The sequence below is a fragment of the Cynara cardunculus genome, assembly GCF_001531365.2.
Source record: "Cynara cardunculus var. scolymus isolate 2C chromosome LG 3, CcrdV1, whole genome shotgun sequence".
In the NCBI taxonomy this organism is placed as follows: Eukaryota; Viridiplantae; Streptophyta; class Magnoliopsida; order Asterales; family Asteraceae; genus Cynara; species Cynara cardunculus.
Genome location: NC_037530.1, coordinates 1203155 through 1219271, shown reverse-complemented (window position 1 = coordinate 1219271; position 16117 = coordinate 1203155). Strand labels below are relative to the sequence as shown.

Below are 16117 nucleotides of genomic sequence, written 5' to 3'. Positions count from 1 at the left end.
ATAATCACACATATATATATATATATATGTATATATGTATTTATGTATATGTATATATGTATATATATATATATATGTATATATGTATATACACAGAGGTTGGTTATTATACAACTTTTGACATTTGTGCAATTAATACAACCCAATCTCAACCGTCCATTTCATTTGATTAATATGTGATTTCATAGAAGTTATGATTGTTTCCTAATATAAAGTATTGATCATAATTAATAATCATATTCATCTTCCATAAATATTCAAATCATAATAAATGAACTCTCATAATTTCCATAAATATCTCAATTTATTGGGCTGCATTAGTTGTACAAATGCAATGAGTTGTATTTGAAACAAACTCTATATATACATATTAGAATGGTACTCGTACAATACAGCGAGATACATCTCGATTTTAATGTTTTTTTTTTGTCTTAGTCGACGTTATAATACGGTTTTATTTGATTTTGAGGAAAATATGTTCTTATTTTTGATAAAATATAAATATGAAGATATCATAAAAAAATATTGATATTAGTGTCAAACTAACTATTTATTTGTTTTTTATTTTTAGTTTAATAATATAATTTTTTATAAAAATAATAATTAAGTATTTTGTTAGAACTCAATGATTATTCTAATTATATTTTAGTTTTTTTTAAATTTAAAATGAAATGTTTATCCTCTATTTGATTATGTTTACATGAAGTTAGTTACACGAATTCAAACATGAAACTTTAATAAATTGCATTTACGCACAATTTACTTGTAATCTTGAATTTTAAGTAATACGCATCAATAAACAGTATTTCATGCATAAAAAATGGATTTTTAAGAGTTTTTGTCAAATGCTTTATAATATAGTGTGTGTGTGTGTATATATATATATATATATATACACACACACATAAAAAGAGAGAGAGAAGTTCAAACGAAAATTTGAACATTTTGCGAGAAAACAAGAAGTTTCAATATCATATATGATCAGACACATGAATGATACACAAGCTTAATTATATATGAGTAAATATATGTTGTATTGACAATACATAGATGTTTAATCATATATGATTAAACACACCCCAAAGAAGTGTAATCATAATGATATTAAAAACTTCTTGCATGATCTCTCTCTCTCTCTCTCTCTCTCTCTCTATATATATATATATATATATTATGTGATTTGTTAAAAATGACTTATAGTTTCGAAATTACAAGATGGCCATAGTGATTTATAAAAATGTTCAGATTTGGTCATTTCCCCTAACAGCCGCTAAAAATTTAATTAAAGAAAGGCATTTTCGTCTTTTTATCGATTTCTTTTGTATTTTATCCAACTAAAATCGAGTTTATGATTTTGGTCCTATGGTTTTTTTAGGTAAAAGACAAAAAAAATCGATAAAAAAAATGAAAATACCCTTTTTTTAATTAATTTTTTTAACAGCCATTAGAGAAAGGAACCAAATCCTGATGTTTTTATAAACCACAATAACCATCTTGTAATTTCAAAACTAAGGGGACAAAAAATGTTAATTCTAACAAACCACAAGGACTAAATTTGTAGTTTACTCTAAAAAAATTACATGTCTTATCCATGTAGTTACATCTTTTCAACTATCTTGTCCCTTCTTTTAAAATTCAACAGATTGTGTCCCCGTTAAGGATGGTGACCCCCGACCCGGTGGGGAACCCGGCTCACCCGTCCCAAACGGAGACGAGGATTCCCCGCTAAAATGGGTCCAGAGGCCAGGATCCCCGGTAGACTCAAACCGGGGTCGGGGGCTGTTACTTAAACCGGGGTCGGGGCCAGGGATCCCCAGTGGACTCAAACTGACGGATATTCTTCGTAGGGTTTGACAAGGATTTGACCGGGGACGAAATGTTAATCCCCGTACTCACAGGGACCAGGGCTGTTACTAAAAACCGGGGACGGCACCGGGGATTATAAAATTATGTAATAGCTTCCAAACAACGAAAATCGACACAATTCATTTCTCATTTCGGGTTTCCAACACCATCCACAATGCAACTACATTGCATATATATACACACATCTATACATGTATATATAACAAGATCCAAATCTAAGAGAGCAAAACCAGCATAGACAACCAGTTTAGAAGTGTCTATATCTCAGGCACCATACTTGGCTATCTTTTCTTCAAGTGAAGTTTTATCAGCACCAACCACCTGATCGATCTTATTGCCGTTTCTTATAAAAAAGAACGATGGCACGCTGCTGATATTCCACTGTGCCGCCACGTCTCTCGCTTCATCAATGTCGATTTTCAAGAACGCCACTTTTGGGTACTTTGCCGCCATCTTTGTATAGAGTGGACCCATGAGCCGACAGGGTCCACACCATGTTGCCGTGAAGTACAGAATGGCTAATTGGTTTGACCGTGATGAACCACTAAGCCTTGTTTCCAACTCGACCGCTTTGTGAATGGTAACTACTTCACCTGAAGATTTGCATACGGAAACCGTGAACGTAATAAAGACAGTGTATCTACCCGTATCTATGACGGGTTCATCAATCTTGTGACTAATCATTGTCTAGTTCGTACAAATATTAGTAATAAATCTTGAGCTCGGTTCTATGTTTCGGTTATTTTTTGCGATAATTCAACATGGTCTTTTTCACTTCCGTTATCGCAGACCCCAATTCTACTTTGAGTTCATATACGTTCTTCGCCATCATTGGTTCCATAATAGAGCTCTGATACCAATTTGAGACGACGTGATACTTTTTATTAAAATAATTTATGAGAAAACTAAAGTCAATGGTTGGTCGATGTTTGAGAGGTTGACCATATCCACTAACACCGTAAAAAACTAATAATAATTTGTGAGGGAGAGAGAGAGTTGGTTTCAAACGAGAACAATGACCAAATAAGAAAACATGAGAACGGCCAAATCACGTGTTATTTTACACTAAACTCACGTGTAAAATCACATGTGATTACGAACGACCTAGGTCACAGGCCAAGTCGTCCGTGAACCCCCTCTGTGCACCATGTTCCGTAATCGTATGTGCTTTCAAACTTCCAAAGCAAAATCACATGTGATTTGGCCATTCTCGTGTTCCCTTATTTTGACCTTGTTCTCGTTTGATCTTATATATATATATATATATATATATATATAAAAGGTATATTTCAAATACAACCATGTCCATTTGTTCACGAGAAAACTGCAAAAAAAGTGAAAAATTGATGAACACCATAATAACCATTCATCTGTACGGTATGCACACGTGCATACATGTAATTTGTCTAGTGTGCATAGAAACCAAGAAACATCTTCAATTACTTGTATGCAGATGTGCATACAGATGAATGGTTATTAGAGTGTTTCTCAGTTTTTCAATTTTTAGGGGTTTTCCCTGAACCCCTCTCTCTCTCTATGTGTGTGTATATATATATATATATATATATATAGGAATTATACCCCATATATTAAACTAGGCCAAATCTTTTAGTCTTGCACTATCCATGGTCATCAAGGCAAATCATGTTGTGATATTGTTTAGTAACACAAGCATAAAACACAAATGACATACCATTCTCCGGAGGCGTAGCATCCACATCCTGCATTAAATACAAATTATCCGTAAGCCTCGTATAAATAGTCGTAAACTTAAATGAAAAAATATCAAAACACCAAGGGCCCAAATCAAGGCTTACTAATGCCATAAGGTCTAACCGCTACTCCCTCTGACCCAAAATAAGTATGCACCTTCAAAAGCAAATGCCAACTTTCCAATTCTACCCCTAATTATGAGATAGAGAAATTCATTACTCCCTATGTTATCAAGGGTAGAATTGTCATTTAGTTAACTAAAAAGTGTAATAAATACATGTTTCTAAAATTGTGTGCCTTTTTTCATTATGGACATTTATTATTTATTACCCCCCTCCCATAATAAGTGTCCACATTTCTATTTTAGTTTGTCCCGAAATAATTGTCCACTTCGAAAACAAGTGTCTTGATGGAGAAAATTTCTTGCTCTGTTATTAAGGGTAAAAGTGTCATTTAGTTAATTAAAAAGTGTAATAATTACATATTCCTAAAACTATATGTCATTTTCATTGTCTGAATACGTGAAAAGGAAGACCGAAAGCCAAAGACAAACGAAACTAAGTTTTCAAGATAAATCGTCCTCGCGGAACAAAACTACGAAATAGAAAGTATACATGCCTCGGTTTTAGCTCGGGTTTTTTGCTTCTCGTGTTCGGTTGCTTTAAGATTATTTTCTTTCCTTAACCATTCATACTTCCGGCGATGCTCTATTATCTTGTTAACATTAGGCTCAATCTGCAAATGTATATGAATGCACCCCCAACAAATATTAAAATGACTGATTATGTTTCAAGCATAGCGAATAGACAATAAGGTAAATGAGAACTATAAATATTTTGAGAACATGAGAACCAACTAACATAACAGAAAAACTAATTGAGGTGCGTGTGTGTGCGTGTGTGTGAGAGAGAGAGAGAAGCACCTTTTTAAGAACTGAACCAATCTCCTCATCATGATCGAACGTCGATGCTACACCGAGATCACGTGCTGCCTCTTCCCAAAGACCAAGCATGGCCCTTGCCATTCCACGCATTTTATAGCCTCTTGCTGAGTCAGGATTGATCTGAATATTCGTATGATGTTAGATCTGAGTTGATTCGGCTATACCAATGGCTAATTACTAAAACCACCACTTTATGAGAGGTCTTATCATAAAGTGACCACCTTTTTCGAAATTTGTACAAAATAACCATGAATTCTGCTAAGTGGATTATGTGAAATCCATTTTTTTCCGAAAATCCCCTTTCTTGATTTTTTGAGCGAAGAAGTGGATTTTGCAAGACCTGTTTTCCGAAACCTAAGTACAAATTGTATAAATTCCAAAAATGTAGTCAAGATTCACTCAAAAAGTCAATAACGGGATTTTGCAAAAAGAAAAAGAAAAAAGTGGAGTTCGCAAAACGCATTTTGCAAACCCTAAAAAAATACAAATTGTATTAAATTTCAAAAAAGTAGTCAAGATTAGCTCAAAATCAATAAAGGGAATTTTGCGAACCTACAAACGTACAAAATATACTAAATTCCAAAAAACTAGTCAAGATTCACTCAAAAAGTCGATAAAAGGGGATTCCAGAAAAAAAAAGTGGATTTCGCAAAATCCATTTTCGAAATGAGTGGTTATTTTGTGGAAATTTCAAATAAAGGTGGTCAATTTGTAATGTGACACCAGTTGAAGTGGTTATTTTAGTAATTAACCCTACAATCGAAGGTGTGCAGACAGACCTGTAAAGCTGCATCAGCATCTCGGATTGCAGCATTCGGTTTTCTTAGTTTGATAAGTACACTAGCTGCAATTTTGTATTAACAGAATAAGGGACTGTTTGTTAGCTGCTTAATTAGCTTAATAGAACTAACAGCTTATTCAGTCAGCTATACATGACTGTTTGGTAGTGGCTTAATGATATAGAAAGTGGCTTATTCAGTAAGTTTTTAAGGGGGGAGATATATGCTAAAAGCCAAGTTGTTCTCCAACCTGCCCCTCCCAATTAAAAAACAAGCTCCTCCTATCTATAAAAAAACCTCCTAACAAAAACATTCTCAATCTATATAAACGGATAAATCCATACAGAGAGCTTTATCCATACAAGACCTGGGGCCTGTTTGTTGGCAGCTTAATGAGCTTAATGGGACTCACAAATTAATGAGCTTAATGTGATTCACAGCTTATTCAGTTAGCCATGCATGATTGTTTCATAGTGGCTTAATAATATAGAAAGTGGCTTATTCAGTAAGTTTTTAGGGGAGGAGCTTTATGCAGAAAGCCATGTTCAGTTTTTTCCAAACGCCCCTCCTAATTAAAAAAAAAAAGCTCTTTGTATCTATGAAAAACCCTACAAACAAGAACCTTCTCAATCTATACAGACGGATTAATCCACACAAACAGCTTTATCCATACGGGACTTAATGGAAAACCAACCAAACAGCCCCTTAGAAATAAATAACCAAAGGGGCACAAAGACGACAGCGAACTAAGGATTCAAACTTTTTTTTCACATAACCAATAAATACCTCTAGCCGCATACAATATGGGTGAACTTGGATTCAGCAAAATAGCTTGGGTTAATTGATCTATGGCTTCATTCAGTTTACCTACAAGTGTTGTCAACGCAGTGAACATGCATATTCTTCCATCGTAGACAATCTAAACAAGAAATCAACAACGTACAGATAGAACATGCCTTCAGAGACTGCATCCATAGCTTTTAGTTTCAAGATTTGTGCAAGATCACGGCTTACATCGTGAACTTCAACCGAGAGATTTCCCATCTGCCATCAAAGTTGAAAATTGATGATAAGAACAAGAAGAAAAAGGACCAGAGGATCAATGGCCCACCAGTATCATCCGGGATACCGGTAAATCCTAGCCTCCCAGGAGGTCAAAGTTTTAAACCTCTACCAAAGGTGACCATCATGCATAAGTATTTGCCGTATATAAATTGTAAAAGCCCAAAGCAACAGGCTGGCTCGATACTTTCGAATCCAACTTAAGACTGGTGGAAATTATTGGTAGCCCACAACTTGAGGCTTGTAAGCAGCTCACAAATCCCATTTGTATCCATGTGGGACGATTTGTTACATAAATATTACTATCTTAGTTTGTTCCAAAATATGTGTCTGCATTACTATTTTAGTTTGTCCCAAAATAAGTGTCCACTTCCAAAAGTAAATGTTCTACTTTCCCATTCTTCCCTTAATTATGAGATAGAGAAAATTTATCTCTACTTAATTAAGGGCAAAATTGTCCCTTTGTTAACCAAAAAGACTGTGTGCCTTTTTCATTGTGGACATTTATTTTGGGACGGAGGGAGTATATAGTTCAAAAAGGACTACAAATTTCATTGCTTTTTCCCACCTTTTGTGGAGGATCATTATCAGGATCTACAACATCAGAATCGTCTAATTCGAGGTCAGACTCAACAATGTCCTCGTTGAATGCGTGTCCATTATCTGCACCCTTCATATGAATTATGTGGTTACACGAAAAGATTATATTAAAACCATAAATCTTTAAAAAAATGTAATATTTAAAGTAAATAAAGAGTAAATTACAATTTTCGTCCCTGTGGTTTGTTAATAATTTCAATTTTAATCCCTATGCTTTGCAATTTATCGCTATTTTAGTCCCTGGACAAATTCCTACCTCTAAATACAAGGGACCAAAACATAAAGAGTTGTAAACCATAGGGACTGAAACAATAATAATTGTAAATTATAAGGACGAAAATCGCAATGAATTACAAACCATAGGGATGAAAATTGAAATTTCCAAACCATAGGGACAAAAATCGCAATTTTTAACAAACTACAAGAACGAAAAATGTAATTTACTCTAAATAAAAATTCCATCGATATAAACAGAGGCCAAGAGTCCAAAGAACTTTGGTAATACATTCTAAAGTGATGAAAAGTGACAATAGATTAGAGGTAGTCTCCCCTATGCCTTATCCTTACTTGCAATTGCAATTTCAATTAAATGGGTTTACTTGAAGTAAGCTTTCATGATTAGGAATTTTTTAGCAAAAGATTGATTACCGGCAACCCTGATTGCCCCCACAATGAACCTGCCCCCACAGGAACCACAAGTGAGAAGGCATTTTAGAGCTAACTTAGCGGCTGAGGGTAGTGGAGGGGTTCAAGCCCGTCTCCCGTAGGATTCAAACTTGAACCTGTTGTGTATTTGCACAAACTCGTTCCACCCCTTCGCCAACTGAGCTACACGCCCGAGGGCTTTCATGATTAGAAATTTAACATAAGATGGTGCAACAAATATGAACATGTCAATTGTCATGGTGGTGGAAGTAGCCGATATTATTAGAGGGTGGTCTGCGAGCTGAGAAAGCTATATTTGAACGATTACTACTTCTTGGACCGGTGATAATGAGGAGTTATATCTAGCCAGGTTAACCTTAAGAGGTAGCTCAACTAGTTAATCTTGGATTATGATGATAGACTCAGATTCAGGGGAAAACCACAAAAAAAGAAAACTGCGAAATACCCTGATAACCATTCATTTGTCGAGTATGTACATGTGCATAAAAGTAATCGAACAATAACTTTTATGCACATGTGCATACCGGAGAATGAATGGTTATTAGGGTGTTACTCATTTTTCCATTTTCTGTGGTTTTCCCTTAAACCCACTCCTATGATAATATTGAGCTGCGCGGCCCCTCTTTGTGGATTACTATTATCAGTAGCACTTCTAGTCATTACAATCAAAACAAAGAGTGTTAGACTAATTACTGGTTACCAGAGTAAAACATACAATTTATTTTTGACAAGAGGTGAGATCCCACATCGGTTGGAGAGGGAACAAAGGTTGTCTTACAAGAGACTGGATACTTCCTCTATCAGACGCGGTAGATGTGCATAAAGCAGACAATATCTAGTATAGTCGGTTGGGGATGTTAAAGTATAGGTCACCCTTTCAAGTCCCCTTAGGACTACTAGAAGGTGTGTCAAACTGTTAATTTCAGGGCCCGTAGGATTAGTCGAGGTGCCCTGGACACCCATGGTTACCAAAATATCTAGCCACGTTAGGTAGGTTACGTGAACTTCATTTTCATCTCTACAGATTTCCAAGAATCCTGACTTCAAAAAAAGACATTGTTCAATGCAAAAACTAGTCTTCTATCCTTAAAACACCAAAAAAGTCCCACCTGTTTACGATTATGATTGCGATATCAAATCCAACCCTGGAAATTCAAGATCCCAAATTTTTTTTACTATCCGGTGCTTCAATACAATACGAAATAGCGAGATATATCTGCGGATTCTGATGTGAATGCTAAAACCTAATCGAAAGCAAACTTCTGATGCAGAACAGCGAAAACCAATAGTAACCGATTCGAACTCACTTCCCTCATCCCAAATTACAGCCCAATTGATAAACCCTAAAAGTAGTAAACCTAATCCATTCACATTTCAATATCACAATCCTTTTTAATTGCTAATATTTCAATATTTGCACTAAAACTAAGAACTCACTTGAAATGAATACCGATTTTATGATCAACAGGCACTATAATCAAACAGTAAAGCAAGAGATGGAACTCACCGATGTTGATGATGGTGGGATTTTGGCGCCGAGGCTGAAATCGTATAAATTAACAAATCAAAATAACTCCAAATGGTACCAAGCGCATCGATATAAGCTTAAATTGATATAAATTTCTCAAAATGGTAGAAATAGTAAGAGATTATACCTCTGGAGAAAAGTTTTGAAAAACCCTAGAGATGGATTGTGGAGGATTGAAGGATCGGATTTGCAGCTCTCAACGAACAGCTTGAGTTCCTCAATCTTGGAATCATCCATTACCCTCTGCTCAACTTTGAAGTTTGCTCAAGAACAGGGAAAAACCCCAATAGCTATAAGTTATGGAAAAGGATTTCTTGGAAGACAAGAACATTGAATTGAAGGGGGGAAACGGATTTTTGTTATAAAATAAAGACTTGGGTAATTTGATTTTGTTAGATTTTCTTTAAATAATTCATTTTTTAGAGTATCCCAATTGAGGATTTTTTTTGTTCCGTGAATTATACATGATTGTTTGGTAACGACTTAATGATACATAAAATCGTTTATTCGATAAACTTTTAGGGGAGCTTTATACGGAAAGATAAATTTTTTCTCTCTCAAACGTTTCTTTCTTCTATAAAATAACCCTCTAAAACAAAAATTGTTCCAATCTATACAGATAGATTAATCCATATGGACAACTTTACCCATATGAGTTGTTTACCTCTTAATAGTTCCATTAAGAGACAACCTCTAAATCGCTAAGAGGTAAACTTTGTTTGGCAAAAAAAAAAAATCTGTCTCTTAATGGTTCTAAAACCCTTTGAATGATTTTGTATATTGGATCTAACTTAACCATTCGACACCCTAATTCTATTGTAAGTAATTATCAAACAATTATATTTCATTTTGCACTATATCATGAGAGCCGCTTAATCATTCTGCATAAAACCATTCTGCAACTGTCGAACAACCTCTTACTTGGTGTCACCTTACCTTATCTGGTGAGTATGGTAACGACTGAGAATCTTACCCCGTATGAGACATATAACAAAGATCAAGAATCTGATCCGGTAAGTGAAGAAAAGACTTGGACCAGATAATGCAACCATAATATCCAGTCCAGTCCAGTCTAGTCTCGTCTCATGCACCAAAAGCAACCGTAATGATTCAAATGTTAAATACAAAACAAGATCTAAGAAGTAAAGAAGGAATCAAAAGAATTCTACTTGTAAAACTCAATTAATACCATTGAAACCACAACCCTCAAATAACCCTATATCATATGCATACAAGATCAAAAAATAGTAAAGGTTCACATAAATGCATAACTTCAGATTGAACTCATCAAACAAGAATTCTACAGAACCTATCTGCATTTCTTCGGTTAAATAATCGAAAAATACTTGCTAATTAATACACGAATAACGTTACAAGACGCCTGCGGCTAATATCCAAGCTACGATTACAAAATATATATATCGGAATTGTTCCGTCAACAAAACCACTTGCTCTCTGAATCAATCTTCATCGTTATCTGAACTCTCGTATGCTGCAAGCAAGCTTTTGATAGGATTGGCTGCTTCCATGTGTTCATTATCGGTCTTGGTTTGACTTATTGACCCGTTTTCATCCTCGACATTAGTATGTGGCTTACATTCTGATGAAACAGGCTCGGTAGAAAGAAGGGCGGACACGTTACTGTTAGCTTGCGTTAAAACCTTCTGTCTTTTTGGCTTCACTTCCACTACTTTTTTCAGTAAATCTTGTTGTCTGAACAGAATATAACATAAAATCAGATGGTTTTGTTTGTCTTTAAGATGAATATGTGACCTATGGGCAATGTTCTAAATCACATGAGGCACTGCATGGCGGCGAGGTTAAGCCTCAAGCCTTAGACGCCACGGAGAAGGCCATGACGTTTTTCAAAGCGTGACTTATGGCGGCAAATCTGTATATCATATATACATATATATAAACATATGTTTTTTTACTACTACCCAACGAGTCAATGAATATTAAACAATTTAAATTAGATTATATACTAAAAACTAAAAAAGGAAGACACTAAAAAGGTAAGAAAACTCAAACACCGCCATTACAAAAACCGCATATTGAGCCACGACGTGCCACAGGTTTAACATGGTGTGAGAAACGAGCCTTAAGCCTCGGAAGACCACAGCAGCTGTCGTAGCGAGACTTTTAGAACACTGCTTATGGCGGTTCAAATGAGATGCGTAATATTTTGAGAACTGGGAATCAACTATTTCATTAATTATTCATGATGAATGTCGTGATAGATATCCATGATGAAAAATATTCATAATGAAGATGCATGATTCATGATTATTCAGGGTTATTCATCATGAATAATACAAGAAACAGTTGGTTCCCAGATTCTCATTTAAGCTTTCCTCTATGACTTCTTTAAGAATAATGATGTTAAAGGGACAAAGAGGCACCTTATTCCAGTCTTTGGCTTTGGCTCCACGCGAAGTGGCAATGGAATTGAAGCCGGTGATGAATCAGCTAAACTTGCAGCTTTGTTATAAGGAGTCAAAGATAAAACAAAGAAACAAAGTACAGCTTTGAATACGATACGAACAAACCATGCGATATTAAGAAATGAAATATCCTAAAAAGAAACAGACGGGACAAGGAAGATTGCTTAACCATCTTAATACAGTTGTGTACGGTGTACCATCCTATGGTCCACGGGTTTCTTTATTTTCTTCTTATGTAAGGGCATTTGGATGTTTGATCAATGTGAGATCCCACATCTCAGTTGGGGAGGGAACAAAGGTTGCTTTACAAGGGACTGCCTATCACACGCATTTTAAAACCATGAATCCAGTTGTGGATGAAGCGTACAATATCTAGTACAGTAGCCTGGGGATGTTAGAAATGGTATCAGATCCGGGAACCAGATTGGGGATGTTACAATATCTGGTTAGCTTTCACTCGTTCAGTACCATTTTTCTAGGCATTCTTAAGGAGATTTTCCAGCTTTCAGTAGGATTCTATATGCATCTATGAGATCAAGTATGGATTGAGTTTAGTAGTTCCTCATATACAACTATTTACTCTATAGAGATATACAGCATCACATTTTACACACCTGAGGAAGTTACAGCCCAACTGAGCCCCGGGATCCTCCCACTGCTTGGGAGCTTACGGTTTCATGTTCTATTTCACTTCCCGATAATGTACATGCCATGTCCATGGACTTCAAATGGAGATTTCCTTTTACGTCTTGGTCCAGTAGGGCGGTTCAGTGAGGCGTTGTCGAGGCGTACGCCCCAGTGATCTGCTTTGGTCACGGTTTTTTGGGTTTTTTATAAGTAGTAGCACTTATTTTTATAGTATAAGTGTATTTTTAATATTTTAAAACCCAAAAAGCTAGTACTTTCTCCTCTCAATCGAAAAGTGTGGTTTGACCCTTCCTCTTCCTCCAAGCAGCCAATTTTTTTCACACCCACTCAGCCTATCTCATGGTTTCACTCTTTCCTCCGTCAATAACCATTGAACCAGCGCCCTTAGTAATTTAGTATCATGTATATTGTATATAAATGTGTATATATTTGTGTAGTATATATACATATTTTGGTGTGCATATATTTCTGCCTCGGGGCTTACGCCTCCGACCGCCTCGCCTCGTTGAGGGAAAACGCCTCGAGGCCCGATTCCGCCTTTTAAAATCTTGTGGACTCTCTCCCTTTGCTTGGTTTGGCTTGTTACATTCCCTTGTGCTAACTTGTTGCTGTTGGTTAACTTACGGTTGGTCAACCATTTTGTTAGTTGAGTGGGCACCTCGTTTCTCCTCGGATACAAGGTTTTGTTAATTAGTACTTATAGTTTTGGGAAGCCTAAATTGTTTCTGTCACATTATCCAATTTGTTGTATGTTGGGAATGATTGATATCCATTCTCCAACCTGATAAGGACGTGTAAGAATATAAAAGAACTAAGAATTTGGCTCTAGTTCGGGTTCTATTGTGTTCTTCAGATTGCATGCGCAATTTCTGTTCATTAATATATGTTTTTCTAACTGAAAGCACCTATAGTATAAAAGCAGTATCATTCTACAACTTACTGTATATTTTTGGTCTCTTGTACTATATAACGACGTTATAAAACGAATATATATATATATGGGAAATTGACCATGATAGCCATCACGACCCCCCCCCCCTTCTTTTAACTTTATAGCCACCTTTTCAACCTAATGACTGATTCAGGCGGAAATTAACTTTATACCACTTACATAATTTCCGGCTAAATCGGTCATCAGGTTGAAAAGGTGGCTATAAAGTGAAAGGGGGGCCAGAATGGCTATTTCAGTCAATTTCCCTTATACAAATTCAAATATTTTTCAGTAATCCTTGTTGAAGATGTTCATTAAATTATAGCTTTAATTTGTGGAATCAATAAAGATTAGAGTTGAAATGTTGATTGTCAGACAAAAACTGCATAAAGCGAACCAGAATGAGGGTGGTTTTCATTTGATCGCTCCTCTCTCTCTCTCTCTCTCTATATATATATATATATATATATAGAGAGAGAGAGAGAGAGACGAAGGATCTTGTGATGGTGTGAGAATAGGAGTTAAGGTGGGAAGTGTAAGAAGGGATTTGGAATTGGACCCTTGATCACTTTGAATTAGTGTTGATCTAATGGTTCAAATTAAGTCTCAAAATAACCCATGAATTAGCTTAGAAGGGTATTTTCAATTGATCAATTCGAATTGAGTGGAGATCCCTTCTTACCCTTCTCACAATAACTACTATTCTTACCGGAAACCAACTCTATATATTTGTACGTATGTATATATACATATATATTATAGTTCATTCATTTTTATGCACCTCATGGGCAATGCCTTCTAACAAACAGAAGGATATTTTGAACGCAGCAAATGCACGTTTTTCAGTGCGACGTAATAAGCGTTCTGCATCCTCTTCTGCTTCCATCTGCTCCTTGAGATAGAGCAGATCGTCACTGTCCAAGGCTGCAAATTCGAACTTAAGGAAACCCAAGGCCTATATGCAACATAAATAAATACAATAAAACGCAAAAGAAGTGAGCTTATTATACCGCCTCGTCCATGAAGGTAGCCACCACGTTCTCCTGCTACTTCTTGCATCTGTGTACATTAACCAACCAATAGAACAAGCCAAGATCCCTGCCAGGGCATGTTATCAGAATAACCTTCTAAATAAATGCTTACTCAAGTAAATTTTGAAAGCCAAACTATTGCAAGCTACTCCCTCACTCACAAATTAAGGGACTGTTTGGTTAGTTTTTCATGAAGTCATGTATGGATAAAGTTGTCTCTGTGAATTAATTTGTCTCATTGTCTGTATAGATTGGGAAGGTTTTTGTTTGGGAGAGTTTTTTCCTAGACGAAAGGAGCGTGTTTTTTAATTGGGAGGGACAAGTTTGGAAAAAGATTGGCTTTCTGTATAAAGCTCCCCCTTAGAAGCTTATTCAATAAGCCACTTCCTATATCATTATGACACTACCAAACAATCATGTATAGCTGATCAAATAAGCTGCGAGTCCCATTAAGCTTATTAAGCTGCTAACAAAAAGGCCCTAAGTGTCCATATCTCTATTTTAGTTTGTCCCAAAATAAGTGTTCACTTTCCCATTCTACTCTTAATTATGAGTTGGAGACGTCTCTCTTTATTATTAAGGATAAAAGTGTTGTTTAGTTACTTAAAATTTGTAATAATTACACATTCCTAAAATTGTGTCATTTTTATTGTGGACATTAATTTTGGTACGGAGGGAGTATATTATAAAACATTTGGAGATAACAAGCTTAACATAGAGTATCTAGGACATGTATATCGTTCTATACTTTTATTTTATTAACCTAGATATCCAACCCGCTATGCGAGCCGACTAATCCCAAGGCGACCACTTGCTTTGCAGATAGCCTGGAGTCACCGCATTTGAACCTCCGTGGCCACAAGGGGATTTTTATTCCTCCTTGGATTTGAATCTGGGACCTCCAGGTACTTTTGACCTATGAAGCTAAGCTCAAACCAATCAGGCACCACCTTTGTGGTTCGTTCTATAATTACTTCTCGATCAATTGATTTGGTAAAGGGTGTATTAACCAGCTAAAATATAAATTATTAGAGTTTTTGTCCAAAATAGCCAATTTGACCCCACCCCCACCCCCACCCCCACTTTATAGTCACCTTTTCAACTTATTGGCCGAAATAGCCGAGCTTATGCAAGTAACACTTAAGCAACTTGCATAACCCACTTTTTTCAATATAATATTCAGAAAAAAAGAGACATTGTGCAAGTTGCATAAGTGCTACTTGCGTAATGTCTACGTGGACAAGCTATGTGTCACTCACTCCCCCGATGGACTGATTGCGTAAGTAAATGAGGTTTGGGAGTATGTGCCACATAGCTTGTCCACATAGACATCGCAACTTGCATAATGTCTACTTTTTCTCAATATTGCATTGAAGAAAGTGGCTTACGCAATGCATGCAACTTGCGTAATATCGGCTATTTCGGTCAATAAGTTGAAAAGTTAGCTATAAAGTAAAAAGGGGTGGTTCAAATTGGCTATTTTAAACAAATCCCCAATTATTAAGTCCTCTGAGTCTGCAAAGATCAAAAAGAAACTGAATGGGTGTACTAATCAGTCGCATTCCGTCTCAAACAAATTACATACATTGTAAATGGATGATTCCAATTTCCAAATAAGTAGATGATTCCAAATAATGTGACAAAATTAGCACAAAATAAACCACCATGAAAGCAATAGCTACCCACAATAACACATGAACAAAACAAACCAATGAGAGGAGAAGCGGGATTCGCTAACCTTAGCAACCATTCGTTGAAAAGTAATATCTTCATCATCTATTCTATCTTTCCCCTTCCCCAATTTCTTATCTGCAATTCACATACAAACACATAACAAAAAAATGGGAAAATAGTTGTGTGTGCATATATATATATATATATATATATATATATATATATATATATA

General features: G+C 35.8%; 2 protein-coding genes across 4 annotated transcripts; both read right to left on the bottom strand.

Annotated features, from left to right (window-relative positions):
* Positions 1–1962: 1962 nt before the first annotated feature.
* Positions 1963–9479, bottom strand: LOC112509529 (TPR repeat-containing thioredoxin TDX). 2 transcript variants are annotated; one of them, XM_025114527.1, is made up of 10 exons: positions 9285–9476; positions 9137–9170; positions 6932–7033; positions 6258–6345; positions 6088–6168; positions 5302–5366; positions 4502–4642; positions 4198–4314; positions 3560–3587; positions 1963–2459 (listed from the first exon to the last, which is right to left on the bottom strand). In XM_025114527.1, the coding sequence occupies exons 1-10, from the start codon at positions 9392–9394 to the stop codon at positions 2131–2133; spliced, it is 1095 nt and encodes a 364-aa protein (XP_024970295.1). In that variant the 5' UTR covers positions 9395–9476; the 3' UTR covers positions 1963–2130. The 2 variants fall into 2 exon arrangements, with proteins under 2 accessions (XP_024970295.1, XP_024970296.1); XM_025114528.1 differs by lacking the exon at positions 4198–4314 and having other exon boundaries at positions 9285–9479.
* A 935-nt stretch (positions 9480–10414) lies between these two features.
* Positions 10415–16019, bottom strand: LOC112509741. Of its 2 annotated transcripts, none has more exons than XM_025114859.1 (5): positions 15950–16019; positions 14191–14278; positions 13998–14104; positions 11560–11642; positions 10415–10870 (listed from the first exon to the last, which is right to left on the bottom strand). In XM_025114859.1, the coding sequence occupies exons 2-5, from the start codon at positions 14237–14239 to the stop codon at positions 10618–10620; spliced, it is 492 nt and encodes a 163-aa protein (XP_024970627.1). In that variant the 5' UTR covers positions 14240–14278; positions 15950–16019; the 3' UTR covers positions 10415–10617. The 2 variants fall into 2 exon arrangements, with proteins under 2 accessions (XP_024970627.1, XP_024970626.1); XM_025114858.1 differs by having other exon boundaries at positions 14191–14239; positions 15950–16016.
* Positions 16020–16117: the final 98 nt, after the last annotated feature.